The 27,670-nt window shown below is 56.0% G+C and overlaps 4 protein-coding genes across 4 annotated transcripts; 1 reads left to right on the forward strand and 3 right to left on the reverse strand.

Annotated features, from left to right (window-relative positions):
- Positions 1 to 667: 667 nt before the first annotated feature.
- RBM42 (RNA binding motif protein 42) lies at positions 668 to 16,551 on the reverse strand. The gene is made up of 10 exons (XM_033084438.1): positions 16,412 to 16,551; positions 15,291 to 15,393; positions 14,229 to 14,313; positions 12,474 to 12,536; positions 10,215 to 10,381; positions 9,036 to 9,194; positions 8,749 to 8,934; positions 7,950 to 8,070; positions 2,746 to 2,940; positions 668 to 861 (listed from the first exon to the last, which is right to left on the reverse strand). Exons 1-10 carry the CDS (start codon positions 16,549 to 16,551, stop codon positions 749 to 751), a joined length of 1,332 nt encoding a protein of 443 aa, XP_032940329.1. The 3' UTR covers positions 668 to 748.
- On the reverse strand, positions 16,551 to 19,190 carry LOC117010159 (transmembrane immune signaling adaptor TYROBP). The gene is made up of 4 exons (XM_033084417.1): positions 18,954 to 19,190; positions 18,495 to 18,515; positions 18,293 to 18,409; positions 16,551 to 16,886 (listed from the first exon to the last, which is right to left on the reverse strand). The coding sequence occupies exons 1-4, from the start codon at positions 19,180 to 19,182 to the stop codon at positions 16,795 to 16,797; spliced, it is 459 nt and encodes a 152-aa protein (XP_032940308.1). The 5' UTR covers positions 19,183 to 19,190; the 3' UTR covers positions 16,551 to 16,794.
- A 279-nt stretch (positions 19,191 to 19,469) lies between these two features.
- On the forward strand, positions 19,470 to 26,305 carry CTU1 (cytosolic thiouridylase subunit 1). Its single transcript, XM_033084439.1, has 4 exons — positions 19,470 to 19,543; positions 22,847 to 23,348; positions 24,877 to 26,178; positions 26,301 to 26,305. Exons 2-4 carry the CDS (start codon positions 22,850 to 22,852, stop codon positions 26,303 to 26,305), a joined length of 1,806 nt encoding a protein of 601 aa, XP_032940330.1. The 5' UTR covers positions 19,470 to 19,543; positions 22,847 to 22,849.
- A 3-nt stretch (positions 26,306 to 26,308) lies between these two features.
- Positions 26,309 to 27,065, reverse strand: LOC117010182 (calphotin-like). Its single transcript, XM_033084441.2, has 3 exons — positions 26,713 to 27,065; positions 26,373 to 26,679; positions 26,309 to 26,314 (listed from the first exon to the last, which is right to left on the reverse strand). The coding sequence occupies exons 1-3, from the start codon at positions 27,063 to 27,065 to the stop codon at positions 26,309 to 26,311; spliced, it is 666 nt and encodes a 221-aa protein (XP_032940332.2).
- Between the last annotated feature and the right edge of the window lie 605 nt (positions 27,066 to 27,670).

Below are 27,670 nucleotides of genomic sequence, written 5' to 3' on the forward strand. Positions count from 1 at the left end.
CTCCCAGTAACTCCCAGTCCAATCCCAATCCTTCCCAGTCCCTCCCAGTAACCCTGAATTCCCTCCTAATCCTCTCCCAGTTCATCCCAGTCCCATCCCAGTTTGTCCAAATCCTTCCCAGGTCCTTTCCAGTTCCCTCCCAGTCCCTCCCAATCCCCTCCCAGTCCATCCCAGTCCCTCCCAGTTCCCTCCCAATCCCTCCCAGTCCCTCCCAATCCCAGTCCCTCCCAGTCCCTCCCAGTCCATCCCAGTTTGATCCCAGTCCCTCCCAGTCCATCCCAGTCCCTCCCAGCCCCTCCCAGTTCCCTCCCAGTCCCTCCCAGTCACACCCAACACCTCCGTGCAGCCCTCAATTCACCTTTATTGCCGTCCCAGTCCCCTCCCAGTCCCTCCCAGTCCAATCCCAATCCTTCCCAGTCCCTCCCAGTAACCCTGAATTCCCTCCTAATCCTCTCCCAGTTCATCCCAGTCCCATCCCAGTTTGTCCAAATCCTTCCCAGGTCCTTTCCAGTTCCCTCCCAGTCCCTCCCAATCCCCTCCCAGTCCATCCCAGTCCCTCCCAGTTCCCTCCCAATCCCTCCCAGTCCCTCCCAATCCCAGTCCCTCCCAGTCCCTCCCAGCCCCTCCCAGTTCATCCCAGTCCCTCCCAGTCACACCCAACACCTCCTTGCAGCCCTCAATTCACCTTTATTGCCGTCCCAGTCCCCTCCCAGTCCCTCCCAGTCCCTCCCAGTGCTCCCAGTCCGGGTTATCTCAGCCCCAGTTTCTTCTTCTCGCGCTGTTTGCGCCTCACGACCTCCAGGTTCCGATCCTTCCACTGGCTCTTGCGCAGCTTGATGGGCCGCGAGCCCACGTACTTCCCTGGGGAACTGGGGTTACTGGGAGCACTGGGGGGGACTGGGAGGGACTGGGATGGACTGGGAGGGGACTGGGAGGGAACTGGGATGGACTGGGAGAGACTGGGAGGGACTGGGAGGGGACTGGGAGGGGACTGGGAGGGACTGGGAGGGACTGGGAGGGAACTGGGACGGACTGGGAGGGACTGGGAGGGACTGGGAGAGAGTGGGAGGGACTGGGAGGGAACTGGGATGGACTGGGAGGGACTGGGAGGGGATTGGGAGGGACTGGGAGGGAACTGGGAGGGGACTGGGATGGACTGGGAGGGACTGGAAGGGACTGGGAGGGACTGGAAGGGACTGGGAGGTTTGAGCCTCCCAAGGTTCCCAGCACGATCTTGATGTCCCCAACCCCTTGATGTCCCCAATTCCCCCAATGTCCCCGCAATGTCCCCAATGTCCCCAGTGTCCTCCACCCCCTCAATGTCCCCAATCCCCCCACTGTCCCCAATGTCCCCATTCTGTGTCCGCTCACCGTTCAGCTCCCTCATGGCCTGGATGTGTCCCCAATGTCCCCAATGTCCCCAATCCCATTTTGTGTCCCCAATCCCCCCAAGTGTCCCCACTCTGTGTCCCCTCACCGTTCATCTCCCTCATGGCCCTGAGTGTCCCCAATGTCCCCAATCCCATCTCCGCCATTTTCCCCCATTTCTCCCTTTTTCCTCCATTTTGTCCCCAATGTCCCCAACGTCCCCAATGTCCCCCCGCTGTCCCCTCACCGTTCATGTCCCTCATGGCCCTGACGTGCCCCAATGTCCCCAATCCCCCCAATGTCCCCAATCCCATTCTGTGTCCCCAAACCCCTCAATGTCCCCAATTCCCCCAATGTCCCCTCTGTCCCCAATGTCCCCAAATCCCCCAAATGTCCCCTATTCCGCAATGTCCCCCCACTGTCCCCAACCCCATTTCCGCCATTTTCCCCCCGTTTTTTCTCATTGTCCCCAATCCCTCCAATGTCCCCACTGTCCCCACTGTCCCCAATATCCCCTTGCTGTCCCCTCACCGTTCATCTCCCTCATGACCCTGATTTACCCAGATGTCCCCAATGTCCCCACTGTCCCCAATCCCATTTTGTGTCCCCAAGTGTCCCCTCACCGTTCACCTCCCTCATGGCCCTGACGTGCCCCAGTGTCCCCAATCCCATTTTGTGTCCCCACTGTCCCCCCAATGTCCCCAATCCCCCAAATGTCCCCAGTGTCCCCAATGCCCTCTCTGTCCGCAATGTTCCCTCAATGTCCCCAATGTCCCCAATCCCATTTCCACCATTTTCTCTCATTTTTTCCCTTTTTCCTCCATTTTGTCCTCAATGTCCCCAATCCCATTTTGTGTCCCTGCTGTCCCCAATGTCCCCAATCCCCCAAATGTCCCCAATGTCCCCTTGCTGTCCCCTCACTGTTCATCTCCGTCGTGGCCCTGATTTACCCTGATGTCCCCAATGTCCCCACTGTCCCCCAATCTCCACAATGTCCCCAATGTCCCTAATGCCATTTTGTGTCCTCACTGTTGCCAATGTCCCCACTGTCCCCAATCCCTCCCTGTGTCCCCACTGTCCCCAACATCCTCAATGTCCCCAATCCCATTCTGTGTCCCCAATCCCATTTTGTGTCCCCACTGTCCCCAATGTCCCCCCAATGTCCCCAATCCCCCCAAGTGTCCCCAAGTGTCCCCTCACTGTTCATCTCCCGCATGGCCCGGATGTGCCCCTCATTGTCCCCACTGTCCCCACTGTCCCCAATATCCCCTCACCGTTCATCTCCCGCATGGCCCTGATTTACCCTGATGTCCCCAATGTCCCCAGTGTCCCCAATGTCCCCTCACTGTCCCCAAGTGTCCCCCACTGTCCCCTCACCGTTCATCTCCCGCATGGCCCGCACGTAGTCGTTGGGGTCCTTGAAGGACACGAAGCCGTAGCCCTTGGTCTTGCCCGAGCGCTTGTCCCGGATCACCTTGGCCTTGAGGAAGGACGGGAAGCGCCCGAAGGCGCGGCCCAGCGTCTCGTCGTTCACCTCGTTCCCGAGATCGCCGCAGAAAATCCGGAAATCGTCTGGGGTTGGGGCCAAAAACGGAGATTTTGGGTCATTGACAAAGTTACAGGGTCGTTATGGGGTCATGGTGACATTTGGGGTCATGAAGTCAGCCCAAAAGTCAGGGTCAGATTTGGGATCTCATCATTGACCTCGTTGCCCAGATCGCCACAGAAAATCCGGAAATCGTCTGGGGTTGGGGCGAAAAACGGAGATTTTGGGTCATCAACCAAGTTATGGGGTCGTTATGGGGTCATGGCGACATTTGGGTCATGGGGTCAGCTCAAAAATCAGAGTCGGGTTCAGGATGTTGTCATTGATCTCATTCCCCAAATTCCCACCAAAAAAACCGGAAATTGTCTGGGTTTGGGGTGAAAAACGGAGATTTTGGGGCGTTAATGAGTTACAGGGTCATCATGGGGTCATGGCGACATTTGGGGTCATGAGGTCACCCCAAAATTTAGAGTCAGGTTCAGAATTTCATCACTGACTTTGTTCCCCAAATTCCCCACAAAAGAATAGAAATTGGCCAAAATTTGGGGTGAAAAACGGCGATTTTGGGTCGTTAACCAAGTTTTGGGGTCGTTATGGGGTCATGGTGACATTTTGAGTTTATGGGGTCAGCCCAAAAATCAGGGTCAGGTTCAGGATCTCATCATTGACCTCGTTCTCAAGATCCCCACTAAAAAAAGGGAAATTGGCCAAATTTGGGGTGAAAAACAGCGATTTTGGGTCGTTAACGAAGTTATAGGGTCATTATGGGGTCATGGCGACGTTTTGAGTTTATGGGGACACCCCAAAGTTCAGGGTCAGGTTCAGAATTTCATCACTGACTTCGTTCCCCAGATCGCCACAAAAAAATGGAAATTGGCCAAAATTTGGGGTGAAAAACGGCGATTTTGGGTCATTAATGAAGTTATGGTGTCGTTATGGGGTCATGGTGATATTTTGAGTTTATGGGGTCACTCCAAAGATCAGAGTCAGGTTCAGGATCTTCTCATTGATCTCATTCCTCAAATTCCCACCAAAAAAATTGAAATTGGCCAAATTTGGGGTGAAAAACGGCGATTTTGGGTCATCAACCAAGTTATGGGGTCGTTGTGGGGTCATGGCAACATTTGGGGTCATGGGGTCAGCTCAAAAATCAGAGTCAGATTTGGGATCTTGTCATTGACCTCATTTCTCAAATCTCCACAAAAAAATAAGGGAAATTATCTAAATTTGGGGCGAAAAATGGAGATTTTGATTTGTTAATGAAGTTATGGGGTCGTTATGGGGTCATGAGTCAACATCAGATTGTGGGGTCACCCCAAAGATCAGAGTCAGGTTCAGGATGTTGTCATTGATCTCATTCCTCAAATCCCCACCAAAAAAATTGAAATTGGCCAAATTTTGGGGTGAAAAACGGCGATTTTGGGTCATCAACGAAGTTATGGGGTTGTTATGGGGTCATGGCGACATTCTGAGCTTATGGGGTCAGCCCAAAGTTCAGAGTCAGGTTCAGGATGTTGTCATTGATCTCATTCCCCAAATTCCCACCAAAAAAAATGGAAATCGTCTGGGTTTGGGGTCAAAAACGGAGATTTTGGGGCGTTAATGAGTTATAGGGTCATCATGGGGTCATGGTGACATTTGGGGTCATGAGGTCACCCCAAAGTTTAGAGTCAGGTTCAGAATTTCATCACTGACTTTGTTCCCCAAATTCCCCACAAAAGAATAGAAATTGGCTGAATTTGGGGTGAAAAACGGAGATTTTGGGTCGTTAAACATTTACGGGGTCGTTATGGGGTCATGGCGACATTTTGAGTTTATGGGGTCACCCCAAAAATCAGAGTCAGGTTCAGGATGTTGTCATTGATCTCATTCCTCAAATTCCCACCAAAAAAATTGAAATTGGCCAAATTTGGGGTGAAAAACGGCGATTTTGGGTCGTTAACCGAGTTATGAGGTCGTTATGGGGTCATGGCGACATTTGGGGTCATGGGGTCAGCCCAAAGATCAGAGTCAGGGTCAGGATGTTGTCATTGACCACATTCTCAAGATCTCCACAAAAAAATGGAAATTGGCCAAATTTTGGGGTGAAAAACGGAGATTTTGGGTCATCAACCAAGTTATGGGGTCGTTATGGGGTCATGGCGACATTTGGGGTCATGGCGTGACCCAAAAATCAGAGTCGGGTTCAGGATCTCATCATTGACCACGTTCCTCAAATCTCCACCAAAAAAATGGAAATTGGTTGAATTTGGGGTGAAAAACGGTGATTTTGGGTCGTTAACGAAGTTATGGGGTCATTATGGGGTCATGGCGTCATTTGGGGTCATGGGGTGACCCCAAAGTTCAGGATCAGGCTCAGGATGTTGTCATTGACCTCATTCTTCAAATCCCGATCAAGAAAAAGAAAATCGGCTGAATTTGGGGAAAAAAACAGAGATTTTGGGTCATCAATGAAGTTTTGGGGTCGTTATGGGGTCATGGCGACATTTTGAGTTTATGGGGCCAGCTCAAAAATCAGAGTCAGGTTCAGAATTTCATCACTGACTTCGTTCCCCAAATCCCCACCAAAAAAATGGAAATTGGCCAAATTTGGGGTGAAAAACGGCGATTTTGGGTCGTCAACCAAGTTATGGGGTCGTTGTGGGGTCATGGTGACATTTGGGGTCATGAAGGCAGCCCAAAGTTCAGGGTCAGGTTCAGGATGTTGTCATTGATCTCATTCCCCAAATTCTCCCCCCAAAAATAGAAATCATCTGGGTTTGGGGTCAAAAACGGCGATTTTGGGGCGTTAATGAGTTATAGGGTCATCATGGGGTCATGGCGACATTTGGGGTCATGAGGTCACCCCAAAGTTCAGAGTCAGGTTCAGAATTTCATCACTGACTTTGTTCCCCAAATTCCCCACAAAAGAATAGAAATTGGCTGAATTTGAGGTGAAAAACGGCGATTTTGGGTCGTTAACCAAGTTATGGGGTCGTTATGGGGTCATGGCGACATTTTCAGTTTATGGGGACACCCCAAAAATCAGGGTCAGGTTCAGGATCTTCTCATTGATCTCATTCCTCAAATTTCCACCAAAAAAAATTGAAATTGGCCAAATTTGGGGTGAAAAATGGAGATTTTGGGGCGTTAACGAGTTATGGGGTCGTTATGGGGTCATGGCGACATTTGGGGTCATAAAGTCAGCCCAAAAATCAGAGTCAGGTTCAGGATGTTGTCATTGACCTCATTTCCCGAATTCCCACCAAGAAAAAGGAAATTGGCCAAATTTGGGGTGAAAAACGGCGATTTTGGGGCGTTAACGAGGTTATGGGGTCATTATGGGGTCATGGTGACATTTTGAGTTTATGGGGTCAGCTCAAACATCAGGGTCAGGGTCAGGATCTCATTATTGACCTCATTCCCCAAATCCACACCAAAAATAAAATAAATGTTCTGGATTTGGGGTGAAAAACGGCGATTTTGGGGCGTTAATGAGTTATGGGGTCGTTATGGGGTCATGGCGACATTTTGAGTTTATGGGGACCCCCAAAGATCAGAGTCAGGTTCAGGATCTCATTGACCTCGTTCTCAAGATCTCCACAAAAAAATGGAAATTGGCCAAATTTGGGGTGAAAAACGGCGATTTTGGGTCATCAACCAAGTTATGGGGTCGTTATGGGGTCATGGCGACATTTTGAGTTTATGGGGTCACCCCAAAGATCAGAGTCAGGTTCAGGATGTTGTCATTGAACTCATTTCTCAAATCCCCATCAAAAAAATGGAAATTGGCTGAATTTGGGGTGAAAAATGGCGATTTTGGGTCGTTAACTGAGTTATGGGGTCGTTATGGGGTCATGGCGACATTTTGAGTTTATGGGGTCAACCCAAAAATCAGAGTCAGATTTGGGATCTTGTCATTGACCTTGTTCTCAAGATCTCCACAAAAAAATTGAAATTGGTCAAATTTTGGGGTGAAAAACGGCGATTTTGGGTCGTTAACCAAGTTATGGGGTCGTTATGGGGTCATGGCGACATTTTGAGTTTATGAGATCATCCTAAAGATCAAAGTCAGGTTCAGGATCTTGTCATTGACCTCGTTCTCAAGATCCCCACCAAAACAATGGAAATTGGCCAAATTTGGGGTGAAAAACGGAGGTTTTGGGTCGTTAACGAGGTTATAGGGTCGTTATGGGGTCATGGTGACATTTGGGGTCATGGAGTCAGCCCAAAAATGAGACTCAGATTTGGGATCTTGTCATTGACCTTGTTCTCAAGATCCCCACAGAAAAAATGGAAATTGGCCAAATTTGGGGTGAAAAACGGCGATTTTGGGTCGTTAATGAAGTTATGGGGTTGGTATGGGGTTGTTATGGGGTCATGAGTCAATGTCAGATTGTGGGGTCACCCTAAAGGTCAAAGTCAGGTCCAGGATCTCATCATTGATCTCGTTCCCCAAATCCCCACAGAAAATTCGGAAATCGTCTGGGGTTGGGGCCAAAAACGGAGATTTTGGGTCATTGACAAAGTTACAGGGTCGTTATGGGGTCATGGTGACATTGGGGTCATGAGGTCACCCCAAAATTTAGAGTCAGGTTCAGAATTTCATCACTTACTTTGTTCCCCAAATTCCCCACAAAAGAATAGAAACTGTCTAAATTTGGGGTGAAAAACAGCGATTTTGGGTCGTTAACCAAGTTATGGGGTCATTGTGGGGTCATGGCGACATTTGGGGTCATGAGGTCAGCCCAAAGTTCATTGGGAGATCCCCAGTCCCTCCCAGTCCCTCCCAGTCCCTCCCAGTCCCTCCCAGTCCCTCCCAGTCCATCCCAGTCCCTCCCAGTTCCCTCCCAGTCCATCCCAGTCCCCTCCCAGTCCCTCCCAGTCCCTCCCAGTTCCCTCCCAGTCCCTCCCAGTCCCTCCCAGTCCCTCCCAATCCCATCTCAGTCCCTCCCAGTCCCTCCCAGTCCCTCCCAGTCCATCCCAGTCCCTCCCAATCCCCTCCCAGTCCATCCCAATCCCCTCCCAGTCCGTCCCAGTCCGTCCCAGTCCGTACCAGCGTCCCACTCCAGCAGACTGGGATCCTCCCAGCTGCTCCCGGCCGCCGTTCGGATGCAGCGCTTCAGCCGCTCCCCCCTCCCCTTGCGCTTGTCCTCGGCCGCCGGCTCTGCCCCCACCTGAGTGACACCTGTCAGTCATCTGGGGACACGCCCACCCCGCCAGAGCCACGCCCACTCCCATTGGACACGCCCACCCAGTGAGAAAATAAAAATTTTGGAGGCTCCACCCCCTTCACTGCAGCGCCATAGACACCTGTCAATCATCTGGGGACACGCCCACACTGCTAAAAGCCATGCCCACTCCAATTAGACACGCCCACCCAGCAAGAAAATCTGCATTTTCAGTCTCCACCCCTTTTCTACAGCCCCACAGACACCTGATGGACACCTGTCAATCATCTGAAGTCACGCCCACCCAGTAGGAATTCCCCAAATTCGGAGGCCCCGCCCCCTTTCCGTCAGCCTCAAATCCACATAATTGACACCTGTCAATCATGTAAACCACGCCCACCTCCCAACAATGGCATGCTGTAAGCCCCGCCCCCTTTCCCACAGCCCCGCCCACACCCGATTGACAGCTGTCAATCACCTTGACCTCACCCATTATCCGTCCTGCCCCACCCATCCCACACAATCTGTCAATCACTCCTTATGACCACACCCACTTCCTTCTAGCCCCGCCCCCTCACCCACAGGCCATGCCCCTTTAGCCCCACTCAGTATTAAGCCACACCCCCATGTTTAGCCACGCCCACCCCTTTAAGCCCCGCCCACCCCTCTTTAAACCCCACCCACCTCAGGCACAGGGAAGGGTGGGTCCTGTGGGCGTGGCCTCCGCAGTGGGCGTGGCACCGGCGCCAGGTGGGCGGGGCCGGGGCGTGGCTCCGGAGGGGGCGTGGCCATGGCGGGGGGCGGGGCCGGGAGGCTCGGCCCAATCCGCGGCTCCTCGGGGGGCGGGGCCCGGGGGGGCGGGGTCTCCTCCTGGGGGGGAGGGGCGAGAGGGTAAAGGGGGCGGGGCCATGGGGGGGTCACAGGGACATTTGGGGACATTTTTGGTGACATTTGGTGACACTGTCACTCACCATGACCCTCCTGGGCGGGGCCGGGTACACGGTGGGCGCGGCCTGGATCACCGGCGGGGTCGGTTTGGGGGGTCCCGGGGGGGGTCCCGGGGGCGGCGCTCGGGGCCCGGCGGCCGCGGGGGGGAGGGGGGGGAGGGGAGAGCCCGGCCCGGAGCCGGCCTGAGGGGACAGAGGGGACAGAGGGACAGAGGGGACAGAGGGACGGACAGAGGGACAGAGGGACAAAGGGACAGAGGGGACAGAGGGACAGAGGGGACAGGGGAGGGGACAAAAAAAGAAATTCGGGGAGAGAAAAAAAATCCAAATTTAGAATAAAAGAAATTCCAATTTTGGGCAGAAAAAAAATCCCAAATTGACCCCAAATTACACCCAAAAATCCAGAACATTCTCCCAGTCCCTCCTAATCCCATCCCAGTATATCCCAGTATATCCCAGTCCATCCCAGTCCCTCCCAGTCCCCCCTAATCCCCTCCCAGTCTGTCCCAGTCCCTCCCAGTCCCTCCCAGTTTAACCCAGTCCCCTCCCAGTATATCCCAGTACATCCCAGTCTCTCCCAGTCCCTCCCAACCCCTCCCAGTCCCTCCCAGTCCATCCCAGTCCATCCCAGTCCCTCCCAGTCCCCCCTAATCCCCTCCCAGTCTGTCCCAGTCCCTCCCAGTCCCTCCCAGTCCATCCCAGTCCATCCCAGTCCCTCCCAATCCCCTCCCAGTATATCCCAGTCCATCCCAGTCCATCCCAGTCCCTCCCAGTTCCTCCCAGTCCCTCCCAGTTTATCCCAGTCCATCCCAGTCCCTCCCAGTTCCCTCCCAGTCCCCTCCCAGTTCCTCCCAGTATAACCCAGTATATCCCAGTCTCCTCCCAGTCCCTCCCAGTTCCCTCCCAGTCCCTCCCAGTCCCTCCCAGTATACCCCAGTTCCCTCCCAGTCCTCCCCAGTCCTCCCCAATCCTCTCCCAGTCCCCTCCCAGTTTATCCCAGTCCCTCCCAGTCCCCTCCCAGTCCCTCCCAGTATATCCCAGTATATCCCAGTATATCCCAGTCCATCCCAGTCCCTCCCAGTCCCTCCCAGTCCATCCCAGTCCCTCCCAGTATACCCCAGTTCCCTCCCAGTCCATCCCAGTCCCTCCCAGTCCCTCCCAGTCCCATCCCAGTCCCCCCCAGTCCCCCCCGGTGTCACTCACCGCTCTCAGCCCCGCCCCCACCGCTGTCCCCAGGGGGGCTGGGGGGGGTCTCTGCAGTGGGGGAGGGGCGAGCAGCAGGGGGGGGGCGGGGGGAGCCCCCAGGGGAGGCCCCACCCCCACCATGGCCCCGGGGGGGGGGCGCAGGGCCAGGGGGGGCCTGGGGACAGCTGGGGACACAAATGGCATCGGTGACATCAGTGTCACCAACCCCCAAATGTCCTCAAATGTCACCAACCCCCCCAAATGTCCCCAGTGTCACCAAAAGTCACTAAATGTCACAAATGCCACCAGTGTCACCTTGTACCCAACCCCCAGTGTGTCACCAGTGTCACCAAATGTCCCCAAATGTCACCAGTGTCCCCAAATATCCTCACTGTCCCCAATGTCCCCAACCCCAAAATGTGTCCCCAAATGTCACCAGTGTCACTTTGTCCCCAACCCCCAAATGTCCCTTCTGTCCCCAATGTCCCCAACCCCCAGTGTGTCCCCAATGTCACCAACCCCCCCAAATGTCACCAAATGTCCCCTGTGTTACTTTGTCCCCAACCCCCAGTGTGTCCCCAGTGTCACCAAATAGTCACCAATGTCCCCAATGTCACCAACCCCAAATATCCCCAGTGTCCCCAAATCCCACAGTGTCCCCAAATGTCCCCAAATGTCCTCAAATGTCACCAGTGTCACCAATGTCATCTTGTACCCAACCCCCAGTGTGTCCCCAATGTCACCAAATGTCAGCAGTGTCACTTTGTGCCCAACCCCCAGTGTGTCCCCAGTGTCCCCAAATGTCTCAAATGTCCTCAAATGTCATTAATGTCCCCAATGTCCCCAACCCCCAGTGTGTCCCCGGTGTCATCAACCCCCCCAAATGTCACCAAATGTTGACAACCCCCAAATGTCCCCAATGTCCCCAAATATCCCCAGTGTCACCAAATCCCACAGTGTCCCCAAATGTCCTCAATGTCCCCAACCCCCAAATGTCCCCAATGCCACCAATGTTGCCTTGTCCCCAACCCCAATGTCCTCAAATGTCCCCAGTGTCATCAGTGTCAGCAGTGTCACCAACCCCCAGTGTGTCCCCAGTGTCACCAAATGTCCTAAATGTCCCCAAATGTCCTCAAATGTCACCAGTGTCACCTTGTTCCCAACCCCCAAATGTCCCCAGTGTCACCAAATGTCCCCAAATGTTGTCAATGTCCCCAACCCCCAATGTGTCCCCAAATGTCCTCAAATGCCACCAGTGACAGCAGTGTCACCAACCCCCAAATGTCCCCAGTGTCACTGAATCCCACAGTGTCCCCAAATGTCCCCTCAATGTCCCAAATGTCCCCAACCCCCAAATGTCCCCAATATCACCAACATTCCCTTGTCCCCAACCCCAATGTCCTCAAATGTCCCCAGTGTCATCAGTGTCAGCAGTGTCACCAACCCCCAGTGTGTCCCCAATGTCACCAAATGTCCCCAAATGTCCCCAAATGTCACCAGTGTCACCTTGTTCCCAACCCCCAAATGTCCTCAGTGTCACCAAATGTCCCCAAATGTCACCAATGTGCCCAAATGTCCTGAGTGTCCACAAACCCCAAATGTCCCCAATGTCTCCAATCCTTAGTGTGTCCCCAATGTCACCAAATGTCACCAGTGTCCCCAACACCCAACGTGTCCCCAACGTCCCCAAATGTCCCCAGTGTCCCCAAATCCCACAGTGTCCCCAAATGTCACCAAATGTCCTCAAATGTCACCAGTGTCACCAATGTCATCTTGTCCCCAATCCCCAGTGTGTCCCCAATGTCACCAAATGTCCTAAATGTCCTGAGTGTCCACAAACCCCAAATGTCCCCAATGTCCCCAAATGTCCACAACTCCCAGTGTGTCCCCAGTGTCACCAAATGTCCCCAAATGTCCACAATTGTTCCCAACTCCCAATGTCCCCTCTGTCCCCAATGTCCCCACTGTCCTCTCAATATCCCCCAATGTCCCCAATGTCCTCAAATGTCCCCAATGTCCCCAATCCTCCCCAGGGTTCCCAGTGTCCCCCCACTGTCCCCACTGTCCCCAATGTCCCCACTGTCCCCAAATGTCCACAATTGTTCCCAATGTCCCCACTGTCCCCAATGTCCCCACTGTCCCCAATGTCCTCAATGTCCCCAATGTTCCCAATCCCATTTTGTGTCCCCAATGTCCCCAATGTCCCCAGTGTCCCCACTGTCCCCAATCCCTCCCAATGTCCCCTCAATGTCCCCCCAGTGTCCCCTGTCCCCGTACCTGGGCGCTGCAGCACGTGTGGCACGAATGCCGGGCGCAGGATCGGCGGCCGCTGCGGGGACACTGAGGGGACAGAGGGGACACTGAGGGGACACTGAGGGGACACCGGGCTTGGGGACAGACAGGGGACACTGAGGGGACAGAGGGGACACTGAGGGGACAGAGGGGACAGCGGGGTTGGGGACAGACAGGGGACACTGAGGGGACAGAGGGGACACTGAGGGGACAGAGGGGACAGCGGGGTTGGGGACAGACAGGGGACACTGAGGGGACAGAGGGGACACTGAGGAGACAGAGGGGACACGGGGCTTGGGGACAGACAGGGGACAGTGAGGGGACACCGGGGTTGGGGACACTGAGGTGACACAAAGATGACACTGAGGCGACACTGAGATGACACAGAGGCGACAGAGGTGACACAGAGGGGACAGAGGTGACACACAGGTGACATTGAGGTGACACTGAAGTGACAGAGATGACACACAGGTATCACACAGGTGACAGAGGTGACACTGAGATGACACTGAGGTGACACAGGTGACACAGAGGTGACACAGAGGTGACACTGAGGGGACACTGAGGTGACACTCAGGTGACATTGATGACACTGAGGTGACACTGAGGGGACACAGAGGTGACACTGAGGTGACACTGAGGAGACAGAGGTGACACACAGGTGGCAAAGGTGACACTGAGGTGACATTGATGACACAGAGGTGACACTGAGATGACACAGAGGTGACAGAGATGACATAGAGGTGACACTGGGGTGACACTGAGGTGACAGAAGTGACATAGAGGTGACATTTGGTGACACTGATGTGACACTGAGGTGACACACAGGCGACACTGAGGGGACAGAGGTGACACTGAGGTGACAGAAGTGACACACACGTGACACACAGGTGACAGGTGACACTGAGGGGACACTGAGGTGACACTGAGGGGACAGAGGTGACACACAGGTGGCAGAGGTGACACTGAGGTGACATTGATGACACAGAGGTGACACTGAGATGACACACAGGTGACAGAGATGACACACAGGTGACACTGAGGTGACACTGAGGGGACACAGGTGACACAAAGGTGACACTGGTGACACACAGGTGACACAGAGGTGACAGAGGTGACACTGAGGTGACACAGAGGTGACACAGAGGTGACACACAGGTGACAGAGGTGACACTGAGGTGACACTGAGGTGACAGAGATGACACAGACGTGACACACAGGTGACACTGATGTGGCATTGGGGACAGAGGTGACGCCCAGGGGTGACACTGAGGTAACACTGAGGTGACAGAGATGACACTGAGGTGACATCGGGGACAGAGGTGACACTGAACTGACAGTGGGGACACTGAGATGAGAGAGGTGACACAGAGGACACTGAGGTGACACTGAGGGGACACTGAGGTGACAGAAGTGACACAGAGATGACAGAAATGACACTGAGGTGAGACACACAGGTGACATTTGGTGACATACAGGTGACACTGAGGTGACACTGAGGTGACAGAAGTGACACACAGGTAACATTTGGTGACACTGAGGTGACAGAGATGACACAGAGGCGACGTACAGGTGACACACAGGTGACATTTGGTGACACAGAGATGACACACAGGTGACATACAGGTGACACAGAGGTGACACAGAGGTGACACACAGGTGACATTTGGCGACACAGAGATGACACACAGGTGACATTGGTGACACAGAGGTGACATTGGTGACATTGATGACACTGACCTGGCCCCACGAACGGCACCGGGGGTGTCCCCAAGGGGGGGACGGTGGCGGCGGCGGCGGCGCGAGCCTCGAGGGACTGCTGCACCTGGGGACAGAGAGGGGACATTGGGGACAGTCAGGGGACAGAGGGGACAGAGGGGACAGTGGGGACAGTGAGGGGACATTGGGGACAGTCAGGGGACATTGGGGACAGTCAGGGACAGTGGGGACATTGGGGACATTGGGGACAGTGAGGACAGTGGGGACACTGAGATGTCACTTGGGGCCCTTTGGGGACACTGAGGTGACACTCAGGTGACATTAGGGGACACTTGAGGACACTGAGGTGACATTTTGCGGACACTCAGGTGACATTTAGGGCCATTTGATGACACTGAAGTGACACTTGGGGACACCTGGTGACACTCAGGTGACATTTAGGGCCATTTGACGACACTGAAGTGACACGTGGGGACACCTGGTGACACTCAGGTAACATTTGGTGACACTTGGGGACACTCAGATGACACTGAAGTGACATTGAAGCGACACTGAGGTGACACTGAGGTGACACTCAGGTGACATTTGGTGACATTTGTCACCCACCTGCTGGTAGGTGTTGGTGGCAGGGGACACTGGGGACACTGAGGTGACACTGAGGTGACACTGAGGTGACATTAGGTGACACTGAGGTGACACTGAGGTGACATTTGGTGACATTAAGGTGACATTTGGTGACACTGAGGTGACATTTGGGGACATTTGTCACCCACCTGCTGGTAGGTGTTGGTGGCAGGGGACACTGAGGTGACACTGAGGTGACACTGAGGTGACATTTGGTGACATTAAGGTGACATTTGGTGACACTGAGGTGACATTTGGTGACATTTGTCACCCACCTGCTGGTAGGTGTTGGTGGCAGGGGACACAGGGGACACTCAGTGACACTGAGGAGACATTTGGGGACATTTGTCACCCACCTGTTGGTAGGTGTTGGTGGCAGGGGACACTCAGTGACACTCAGTGACACTCAGGTGACATTTGGTGACACACAGGTGACATTTGGGGACATTTGTCACCCACCTGCTGATAGGTGTTGGTGGCGATGATCGGTCTCAGCACGGGGGGCGGGGCCAGGGGGTCCCCGGGGGCGGGGCCGGGAGCGCCCAGAACCTCCTGCTCGAACCTGCACCAGTACGGACCAGTATGGACCAGTATGGACCGGTACAGACCAGTATAAACCAGTATGGACCAGTATGGACCAGTATGGACCAGTACGGACCAGTATGGACCAGTATGGACCAGTACGGACCAGTATGGACCAGTATGGACCAGTATGGACCAGTATAAACCAGTATGGACCAGTATGGACCAGTATGGACCAGTATAAACCAGTATGGACCAGTATGGACCAGTACAAACCAGTACGGACCAGTATGGACCAGTATGGACCGGTATGGACCAGTATAAACCAGTATGGACCAGTATGGACCAGTATGAACCAGTGTGGACCAGTATGGACCAGTATGGAACAGCATAAACCAGTACAGACCAGTATAAACCAGTACAGACCAGTATAAACCAGTATGGACCAGTATGGACCAGTATGAACCAGTATGGACCAGTATGGACCAATATAAACCAGTACAGACCAGTAGAGATCAGTACGGACCAGTATGGACCAGTATGAACCAGTATGGACCAGTATAGACCAGTAAGAACCAGTACAAACCAGTACGGACCAGTAAGGACCAGTATGGACCGCTATAAACCAGTACAAACCAGTATAAACCAGTAAGGACCAGTATAGACTGGTATGGATCAGTACAAACTGGTATGGACCCGTACAGACCAGTATGGACCAGTACGGACCAGTATAAACCAGTAAGAACCAATATAGACCAGTACGGACTGGTACAAACTGGTATGGACCAGTCCGGGCCTGTACGAACCAGTATGGACCAGTACAGACCAGTATAGACCAGTACAAACCAGTACGGACTGGTGAACCCCCAGTGCGCCCCCCCCAGTAACCTCAAGGCCCACCCCCGTTACCATGGCAACCCCGCCCCGTTACCACGGCAACCCCCAGACTCCACCCACCTCTCCCACAAGCCCCGCGCCCCGTTGCCATGGCAGCCGCTAAGCCCCGCCCCCTCCCGGCCGCCATTTTCCCCCCTCCCGCTCCGCTCCCTTCCCCTCACAGCGCCATCTCCGCCTCCATCTCCTTCAGCCGCTCCTCTCCGCTCTTTGCCGCGGGCCCGCCGCCTCCCGCCGCCGCTCCGGGACCGGGCCCGGGCCCCGCCGCCACCACCGCGGGCCCGGGCCCGGCTCCCGCCGCCATTCCTGGCCCTGCCGCTCCCGGAGGCGCCGCCGCCGCCATCACCGAGCGCTCCTCAGCCACTTCCGCCCGCCGAGGGGCACTTCCGGCGCGGCGCAATGACGTCACCCAGCGCGACAACACCCACTCCCATTTCAAAAACCGAACGCGAATTTGGGGCGAAAAAGCCGCAAAACGGACAAAAATGGCGTTCAAACGGGCTAAAAGCGCTTTAATGGCTGGAATTGATGATGAGGGAGGGGGCGCTCAGCGCTTGAGTTCGCTGTAGAGGTCCGCGCGCGCGCCCTGCAGCTCCTGGTAATGCGAGTCCTGCTCCGGGGGGCGGGGCTTGCTCGGGGCTGTGGAGAGAAGGGGCGGGGTAATGATAAAGCCACGCCCACTTACCTACAAACCACGCCCACATCGTGCTTTAAAGTGACCGCGCCCTTTTGGTGACCACGCCCCCTTTCTGTTGCTCCACCCCCTTTAGCGACTTTGGCCACGCCCCCACCCTGCCCTAGTGCTCCCAGTAACAGCCCAGAGCCTCCCAGTGCCCTCCCAGTAACTCCCAAGTGACCTCCCAGTACTTCCAGTAACTCCCAGTGCCCTCCCAGTAACCCCATAATGCCTTCCCAGTAACCCCCCAGTATCCCCCAGACTCTCCCAGTACCTCCCAGTGCCCTCCCAGTGCTCCCAGTGCTTCCCAGGAATACCCAGTGTCCTCCCTGCAACACCCAGTGCCTCCCATTAACCTCCCAGTGTTCCCAGTAAACCCTCAGTAACTCCCAGTGCCTCCCAGTAGCCACCAGTGACTCTCCCCAGACCCTCCCATTTTGGCCCCACCCCCTTCTAATTTTGGCCACGCCCCTCCTGATCCCGCACCTTTGACCACGCCCCCAAACGGTCCCTTCCAATTGGCCACGCCCACAATATACCCCACCTCATTTGACCACGCCCACTAATGGTTCCCAATTGGCCACGCCCACAATTCACCCTATTGGCCACACCCACAAATGGTCCCTCCCCAATTGGCCACGCCCAGAAATGCTCTGTCCCCAATTGACCACGCCCACAAATGCTCCCATTGGCCACACCCACAGATGGTCCCTCCCCCATTGACCACGCCCACAAATGCTCCCATTGGCCACACCCACAAATGGTCCCTCCCCCGTTGACCACGCCCACAAATGGTCCCTCCCCAATTGGCCACGCCCTAAAATGGTCCATCCCTGTTGACCACGCCCACAAAGTGTCCTGCCCCATTGGCCACGCCCACAAACGGTCCCTCCCCAATTGGCCACGCCCACAAACACCACCTCCTCCTTTGGCCACACCCACAAAATGATCCCTCTCTGTTGGCCACGCCCACAAAGTGGTCCCTTCCCCTTGGCCACGCCCACATTTTACTCCTCCCCATTTGACCACGCCCACAATTTGTTCCTCCCCATTGGCCACGCCCACAAACGGTTCCTCCCCAATTGGCCACGCCCTAAAATGGTCCATCCCTGTTGACCACACTCACAAAATGGTTCCTCCTCATTGGCCACGCCCACAAATGATCATTCCCCATTGGCCACGCCCACTAACTGCCCCTTTCAGTTGACCACGCCCACATTTTACCTCTCCCCAAGTGACCACGCCCACAATTTGTTCCTCCCCAATTGGCCACGCCCTAAAATGGTCCATCCCCATTGACCACGCCCACAAATGATCCCTTTCTGTTGGGCACGCCCTCGATCGGCCCCTCCCCTTTGGCCACGCCCACCTCGGCGGCCCCGCCCCGCCAGCCAATAGGCTCCGGCCCCGATCAGCAGCGTCATGATGACGTCAGCAACCACCAGCGCCGCGATTGGTCCCGGCCCCGGGAGGCACCCGGAACATTCTGGAAAAGGTGGGGGAGGGGTGACCGCGTGACCCCACCGTGACCTCTGACCCCCCCGTGACCCCGGGTGGGGGAGGGGCCTCACCTTGCTGAGCTGCAGCCGCGCCTGGGACCGGAAACGAACGGAGAAGGAGGGGGCGGGGCTTGATTAGCCCCTCCCCCATGAGCCCCACCCCCACACGGCCCCTCCCCCACCTTTTGGTGGGGTGGGGGAGGGGCTGGGCGGGGTCTAAACGGTGGGGGAGGGGCAAAAATGGGTGGGGGAGGGGCAGAGGGGGAACCTCAAAAATGGAGGAGGGGTCACTCAGGATGGGGAGGGGGTCCCCATAGGGTGGGGGAGGGGCACTGGGGGGTCCCCACGGGGTGGGGGAGGGGCTGACCCACCCCAAGTTCTGCGCCATTCCCCTCCCCCACCCCGGTCCGGCCACTTCCCCTTTTGGGGGAGGGACCCAGGAGGGCACCAGGGGGTGGGGGAGGGGCAGGGGGGTCCCACAGGGTGGGGGAGGGTCGGGGAGGGACCCTCGGGATGGGGGAGGGGCCTCACCGAGCAGCAGAAGGAGGAGGCCGAGGGTCCCTGGGGGGCCCATGGCGGCGGTGGGGGAGGGGCACCGAGAGTGACCGGGGTGTGGCACCTCAGGCCACGCCCCTTTCTGGCCTCGGCGTCTGATTGGGCGGCCCCGTGACCCCTCCCAAAGCTCGTGACTGCCCCCCAAAACTTCCCAGTTTGGGGTTCCCTGCTGTAGCCACGCCCCTTCCCAACAAGCCCCGCCCATTCCCCAGCGAGTCCCGTCTTCCCAACAAGCCCCGCCCCTCCTTTAAACCCCGCCCCCTTTTGGTGCGCGGTCCCTTTAAGATTCCGTGGGCGGGGCCTCTAAGCACCCTTAGACCCCGCCCACCGCGCGCGTTGATTGGCTGAACCAGCAGAGGGCATCCGGCGTGCTGATTGGCTCCCGTAGCGCCACTAAACCCGGAAGTCGTGCTCTGATTGGTCAGATTTGGCGAGGCGGGATTAAAGCGGGAAGTGGAAGGCGCTGATTGGTCCGCGCCCCGCGGGGTGGGCGGGGCCTGCCCGCGCGCAAGGCAGGGCGGGAAAAGAGCGGCCTGAGGCGGCCCCGGCCGGCGCGACCACTGCGAGTACGAGATGGGGGGGAAAAGGGTCCGGGGAGAAATTGGGGGGTGCTGGGGGGGTTTTGGGGGGTCTGGGAGAGACCATTTGGTGTTGGGGGGGGAATTTGGGGGGGTTTGAGGCGGCCACGAGGAGTTTGGGAGGCCTGAAGGGGGGATGGGAGGGACCATTCCTGTCCCGGGGGGGGAATTGGGAGGGACCATTTGGGAGTCTGGGGGGGGGGGGGGTGAGGATTTTTGGGGGGGTCTCGGGCGGATTTGGGGGGTCTGGGAGGGACCATTTTGGGGGATTTGGGGATTTTTGGGGGTCTCGAAGGGATTTTGGGGGTCTGGGATGGACCATTCTGGGGATTTGGGGGGGGATTTTGGGATTTTGGAGGGGTTGGGGAGGCTGGGAGGGACCATTCACATCCCGGGGGGGGCTTAGGAGGATTTGGGAGAGACCATTTGTGCATTTGGGGGAGCCCAAGGGGATTTTGGGGGTCCTGAGTAGATTTTGGGTGATCCCAGGTGGAATTTTGGAGTTCCTAGATGGATTTTGGAGTTCCCAGGTGGATTTTGCGTTTCTCAGGTGGAATTTTGGGGTTCCTAGGTGGAATTTTGGGTGATCCAAGTTGGATTTTGGGGATTCCAGGTGGAATTTTGGGGTTCCTAGGTGGGAATTTTGGGTGATCCCAGATGGATTTTGGGATTCCTGGGTGGAATTTTGAGTGATCCTGAGTGGATTTTGGGTGATCCCAGATGGAATTTTGGGTTTCCTAGGTAGAATTTTGGGCTTTCCTAGATGGATTTTGGGGTTCTTAGGTGGAATTTAGGTGATTCCAAGTGGATTTTGGGGTTTCCAGGTTGATTTTGAGTGATCCCAGGTGGAATTTTGGGGTTCCCAGGTGGAATTTTGGGTGATTCCAGCTGGATTTTGGGTTTCCTGAGTGGATTTTGGGTGATTCCAGGTGGGAATTTTGGGTGATCCCAGATGGAATTTTGGGGTTCCTAGGTAGAATTTTGGGACTCCCGAACAGATTTTGGGGATCCCAGATTGACTTTGAGTGATCCCAGGTGGACTTTGGGTTTCCTAGGTAGAATTTTGGGGTTCCCAGATGGAATTTAGGTGATCCCAGATGGATTTTGGGATTCCTGGGTGGACTTTTGGGTGATCCCGAGTGGATTTTAGGTAATTCCAAGTGGATTTTGGGGTTCCTAGGTATAATTTTGGGTTCCCAGGTGGATTTTGGGTGATCCCAGGTGAATTTTGGGTTCCCAGGTGGAATTTTGGTGTTCCTGGGTGGATTTTGGGGTTCCCAGGTGGAATTTTGGGGTTCCCAGGTGGATTTAGGGATTTCCCAGATGGATTTTGAGTGATCCCAGGTAGATTTTGGGTTTCCTATGTAGAATTTTGGGGTTTCCAGGTGGAATTTTGGGGTTCCCAGACGGATTTTGGGGTTTCCCAGATGGATTTTGGGGTTCCTGGGTGGAATTTTGGGTGATCCCGCGTGGATTTTGGTCGATCCCAGGGGGAATTTTGGTGTTTCTGGGTGGATTTTGGGCTTCCCAGGTGGATTTTGGGGTTCTTAGGTGGAATTTAGGTGATTCCAAGTGGATTTTGGGGTTTCCAGGTTGATTTTGAGTGATCCCAGGTGGAATTTTGGGATTCCCAGGTGGATTTTGGGTGATTCCAGCTGGATTTTGGGTTTCCTGAGTGGATTTTGGGTGATTCCAGGTGGGAATTTTGGGTGATCCCAGATGGAATTTTGGGGTTCCCAGGTGGAATTTTGGGGCTCCCAGACAGATTTTGGGGTTCCTAGATTGATTTTGAGTGATCCCAGGTGGACTTTGGGTTTCCTAGGTGGAATTTTGGGCTTTCCTAGATGGATTTTGGGGTTCCCAGATGGAATTTAGGTGATTCCAGGTGGAATTTTGGGGTTCCTAGATGGAATTTTGGGATTCCCAGGTGGAATTTTGGGTAATTCCAGGCGGATTTTGGGGTTTCTAGGTAGAATTTTGAGGTTCCTGGGTGGATTTTGGAGTTCCCAGGTGGATTTTGGGGTTTCTAGGTGGAATTTTGAGTGATCCCAGATGAATTTTGAGGTTCCCAGATTGATTTTTAGTAATCCCAGGTTGATTTTTGGTGATCCCAGGTGGAATTTTGGGGCTCCCAGTTGAATTTTGGTTGATCCTAGGTGGTATTTTGGGGTTCCCAGACGGATTTTGGGGTTTCCCAGATGAATTTTGGGGTTCCCAGATTGATTTTTAGTAATCCCAGGTTGATTTTGGGAGATCCCAGGTGGAATTTTGGGTGATTCCAAGTGGATTTTGGGGTTTCCAGGTTGATTTTGAGTGATCCCAGGTGGAATTTTGGGATTCCCAGGTGGAATTTTGGGTGATTCCAGCTGGATTTTGGGTTTCCTGAGTGGATTTTGGGTGATTCCAGGTGGGAATTTTGGGTGATCCCAGGTGGAATTTTGGGGTTCCCAGGTGGAATTTTGGGTGATCCCAGTTGAATTTTGGGGTTTCTAGGTGGAATTTTGGGCTTCCCAGGTGGATTTTGGGGTTCCTAGATGGAATTTAGGTGATTCCAAGTGGATTTTGGGGTTTCCAGGTTGATTTTGAGTGATCCCAGGTGGAATTTTGGGACTCCAAGGTGGAATTTTGGGTGATCCCAGCTGGATTTAGGGGTTTCTCAGATGGATTTTGGGGGTTCCCAGGTGGATTTTGGGTGATCTCGAGTGAATTTTGGGGTTTCCCAGGCAGATTTTGGGGATCCCAGATTGATTTTGAGTAATCCCAGGTGGATTTTGGGCTTTCCTAGGTGAATTTTGGGGATCCCAGGTGGATTTTGGGTGATCCTAGGTAGAATTTTTGGGTTCCTAGGTGAATTTTGGGCTTTCCTAAGATGATTTCGGGCTTTCCCAGATGGATTTTGGGGTTCCCAGATGGATTTTGAGTGATCCCAGGTAGATTTTGGGCTTTCCTAGGTAGAATTTTGGGCTTTCCTAGGTAGAATTTTGGGGTTGCCATGTGAATTTTGGGCTTTCCTAGGATAATTTCGGGGTTTCCCAGACGGATTTTGGGTTTCCCAGGTGGATTTTGGTGTTTCTGGGTGGATTTTGGGTTCTCAGATGAATTTTGGGCTTTCCTAGGTGGATTTAGGGATTTCCCAGCTGAATTTTGGTCGATCCCAGACGCATTTTGGTCAATTCCAACCAAATTTTCCCCAATCCCCACCGCGATTTCACCCTCACAAACCCAAACCCCCACCCCCCAAAAACCAAAAACCCCAAATTACCTCCCCTTTTTTCCCCATTTTTTTTGCAGGCCATGCCCCCTCCCCGCTGCTCCCGCTGCCCCCTCCCCTCCTCCCTCCTCCGCTCCCGCTCCCTCCAACCCTTCTGCCGCCGCTGCTTCCTCCGCGCCTTCGAATCCGAGACCCTCCAGGCCCTCCGGAATTCGGGAATCTCCCCCCAACCCGGGCACGCCGTGGCCGTGGCGGCCTCGGGGGGCAAGGACTCGACGGTGCTGGCGCATCTGCTGGTGCGGCTGAACCGTGAGCGCGCGCTGGGGCTGCGCCTGGCGCTGCTGGGCGTGGACGAGGGCATCGGGGGGTACCGGGACGAGGCCCTGGCGGTGCTCAGGGGGGTGGGGGCGGCGCTGCCCCTGCCCCTGGTGCTGGTGTCCCACCGGGAGCTCTTCGGGTGGGCGCTGGACGAGCTGGGGCCGGCGCTGGGCGGGCGCAGCCGCTGCACCGTGTGCGGGGTGTTCCGGAGGCAGGCCATGGAGAGGGCGGCCAGAGAGATGGGGGCGGATTGGATCGCTACTGGTGAGCGCTGGGAGGGACTGGGAGGGACTGGGAGGGACTGGGAGGGGATTGGGAGGGACTGGGAGGGGATTGGGAGGGACTGGTTTATACTGGGAGGGGATTGGGAGGGACTGGTTTATACTGGGAGGGGATTGGGAGGCCATGGAGAGGGCGGCCAGAGAGATGGGGGCGGATTGGATCGCTACTGGTGAGCGCTGGGAGGGACTGGGATAAACTGGGAGGGGCTGAGATATACTGGGAGGGACTGGGATGGGCTGGCAGGGGATTGGGAGGGACTGGGATAAACTGGGAAGGGACTGGGAGGGACTGGGAGGGGATTGGGAGAGCAACCAGAGAGATGGGGGCGGATTGGATTGCCACTGGTGAGCGCTGGGAGGGACTGGTTTATACTGGGAGGGGATTGGGATGGACTGGGATGGACTAGGAGGGGATTGGGATGGACTGGTTTATACTGGGAGGGACTGGGAGGGGATTGGGGGGAACTGGGATGGGCTGGGATGGACTGGGAGGGACTGGGATGGGACTGGGAGGGACTGGGATGGGACTGGGATATACTGGGAGGGGATTGGGGGGAACTGGGAGGGACTGGGATGGGCTGGGAGGAACTGGGATGGGCCTGGGAGGGACTGGGATATACTGGGAGGGGATTGGGAGGAACTGGTTTATACTGGGAGGGACTGAGAGGCCATGGAGAGGGCGGCCAGAGAGATGGGGGCAGATTGGATCGCTACTGGTGAGCGCTGGGGGGGACTGGGTTATACTGGGAGAGACTGGGAGGGGGTGGGAAAGGATTGGGAGGGACTGGTTTATACTGGGAGGGGCTGGGAGGTTACTGGTGGTCATTTCTGATTACCAACGGCCACTAGTGGTCACTACTGGTCACCAGTGGTCACTACTGGTCACCAGTGGTCACTGCGGGTCACCAGTGGTCACCAATGGTCACCACTGGTCACTCCTGGTCACTGCTGGTCACTCGTTGTCACTACTGGTCACCACTGGTCACCAGAGGTCACTGTTGGTCACCGGTGGTCACTACTGGTCACCAGTGGTCGTTACTGGTCACAAATGGTCATTGCTGGTCACCAGCGATCACTACTGGTCACTACTGGTCACCAGAGGTCACCAGTAGTCACTACTGGTCACCAACAGTCACTGCTGGTCATTACTGGTCACCAATGGTCACCAGTGGTCACTGCGGAGCACCAGTGGTCACTCGTGGTCACCACTGGCCACTGCTGGTCACTAGTGGTCCCCAATGGTCACAAATGGTCACCAGTGGTCACTACTGGTTATTAGTGGTTACCAATGGTTATCAATGGTCACTTCTGGTCGTTACTGGTCACCAGTCGTCATTGCTGGTCACTCCTGGTCACTACTGGTCACCAGCGATCACTAGTGGTCGCTACTGGTCACCAGTGATCGCTAGTGGTCACTCGTGGTCACCAATGGTCACTAGTGGTCACTGCTGGTCACCAATGGTCACCACTGGTCACTCGTGGTCACTACTGGTCATTCTTGCTCCCCCCAGGCCACAACGCCGACGACGTGGCCGAGACGGTGCTGATGAATTTCCTGCGGGGCGACGTGGCCCGGCTGCGGCGCGCGGCCAACGAGGCCTCGGGGGCCACCAACGGCACCGGGGCCACCAACGAGGCCTCCAGTGCCACCCTGGCTACCAACGAGGTCACCATGGCCACCAACGAGGCCTCCAGTGCCACCATGGCCACCAACGAGGTCACTGTGGCCACCAACGAGGCCTCGGGGGCCACCAACGGCACCGGGGCCACCAACGAGGTCACTGTGGCCACCGGGGCAACAGAATTTTTGGCAAACTCAACGGATTTTTTGGAAAACCGAACAAAATCCAACCGAAACCCAATGGAATGGTTGGAAAACTCAATGGAACCCAAGGAGAACTCAACAGAACCCAACGAGAACTCAACAGAACCCAACGAGAACCCAACGAAACTCAACGATGACGCAACGGAACCCAACGAAAATCCAACAGAACCCAATGAAAACCTAATGAAACTCAATGAGAAGCCAACAAAACCCAATGAAAACTCAACAAAACCTTTGGAAAACTCAATGAAACCAAACAAAAACCCAACAAAACCCAACGAGAACCCAATGAAACCCAACGAGAACTCAACAAAACTCAATGAGAACCCAATGAAACTCAATGAGAACTCAACAAAACTCTTGGAAAACTCAACAAAACCCAACAAGAACTCAACAAAACCCAACAAGAACTCAACAAAACCCAACGAGAACTCAACAAAACCCAACGAGAACTCAACAAAACCCAACGAGAACCAAACAAAACCCAACAAAACCTCAACGAAACCCAACAAGAACCCAACAAAACCCAACAAGAACCCAACAGAACCCACCAAGACCCCGACAGAACCCAACGACCGCCCCAGGAAAGCCGCCAAGCCCCGGGGCAGCCCCGAGCCGGCGGTGCCGCGGCTGAAGCCGCTGCGGCACGCGGCGCAGAAGGAGATCGTGCTCTACGCCCACTTCCGGGGGCTGCCCTACGCCAGCGCCGAGTGCCGGCACGCGCCCCTGGCCTTCCGCGGCCACCCGCGGGCGCTGCTCAAGGACCTGGAGGCCTCGCGGCCGGCGGCCGTGGCCGCGCTGGCCCACTCGGGCCGGCGGCTGGCCCTGGGCGCGGCGCCAGGGGCGGGGGCGGCGCCGGGGGCCTGCGGGCGCTGCGGGGCCGTGGCCAGCGGGGAGCTGTGCATGGCCTGCGTCCTGCTGGCCGCGCTGGACAAGGGCCGGCCCAAGCTGGCCTTGGGCAAGCGCGGGCTCAGGGTGGCTACCGAGGGTGGGGGTGGCCACTGGGGGGGTGGGGAAGGGGGTGGTGGCCACCAGGATGGGGGTGGTGGCCAGTGGGGGGGTGGTCAAGGGGGTAGTGGCCACCAGGATGGGGGTGGTGGCCACTGGCAGGGTGATGGTCAAGGCTGTGGTGACCACGGGGGCTGTGGCTGCAGGGCTGGTGGTCAAGAGGGTGGTGGCCACCAGGATGGGCTTGGTGGCCGCCAGGATGGGGTTAGTGGCCACTGTGAAGGTGGCGGTCAAGGGACCAGTGACCAGTGGGGTGGTGGTCAAGGGGGTGGTGGCCACTGGGGGAATGGTCAAGGGGTTGATGGCCACCAAAGCAGGGACATTGAGGGTTGTTGTCGAGGGGTTGGTGGCCACCAGGATGAGCTTGGTGGCCACTGGGCTGGTGGTCAAGGGGTCAGTGGCCACCAGCGTAAGGACACTGAGGGTGGTGGCCTTGGGGCCACTGGACACAAAGAGGGTGGTGGCCACCAAGATGGGGCTGGTGGCCACTGGCAGGGTGGTGGTCAAGACTGTGGTGGCCACGGGGGCTGTGGCTGCAGGGTCAGTGGTGGCCACGGGGGTGACAATCCTGGTGGTCAGGTGGGGTCTGGTGGCCCTGGTGACCATCAGGAGCAGGGTGTGGGTGGCCCTGGTGACCAGCTGGGCCCGGGTGTTGGTGGCCCCGGTGGCCCCCGGGCGCGGCCGGTGCAGGTGGAGCTGCTGGGCCGGGCCGGACGCTCCGAGCGGCGCCGCCTGAGGGGCTTCGGCCACGGCCGGAGGGGCCTGGGGGACACCGGGGGTGGCCTTGGGGACATCTGGGACTTCTGAGGGGACATTTGGGGTGGCCCTGGGGACGTTTGGGGACATTTCAATTGGCCCTTGGGACATCTGGGGTGGCCTTGGGGACATTTAGGGGCATTTCAGTTGACCTTGGGGACATTTCAGATGGCCTTGGGGACAGCTGGGGTGGCCCTGGGGACATTTGGGGACATCTGGGGTGGCCTTGGGGACATCTCTGATGGCCTTGGGGTCATCTGGGACTTCTGAGGGGACATTTGGGGTGGCCCTGGGAACATCTCGGGTGGCCCTGGGGACATTTGAGGTGGCCTTGGGGACAGCTGGGGTGACCCTGAGGACATCTGGGGACATCCAGAGTGGCCTTGGGGACAGCTGGGGCTTCTGAGGGGACATGGGGGACATCTAAGACATCTGAGGGGACATTTTGGGGTCTCTGGGATCATTTTGTGGTTCCTTGGAGACATTTTGGGACATTTTTGGGTCCCTTGGGGACATTTTTGGGGACATTTTTGGTTCCATTAAACCCCGTGAGGGAGAAGGGGGCGTGGCCAGCGGGCTTTATGCAAATTAGCTGCTCGGGGTGGGCGGGGTTTCTGTATGCACACGACCCCAATAAAACGCGATTAAACCTTGAATTATGCAAATGAGGCGCGTTTGTCAGCGGGAGCTCATTAACCGGCGGGGACGGGGGGGTT

Source organism: Catharus ustulatus, chromosome 39, assembly GCF_009819885.2.
Source record: "Catharus ustulatus isolate bCatUst1 chromosome 39, bCatUst1.pri.v2, whole genome shotgun sequence".
Taxonomy (NCBI): domain Eukaryota; kingdom Metazoa; phylum Chordata; class Aves; order Passeriformes; family Turdidae; genus Catharus; species Catharus ustulatus.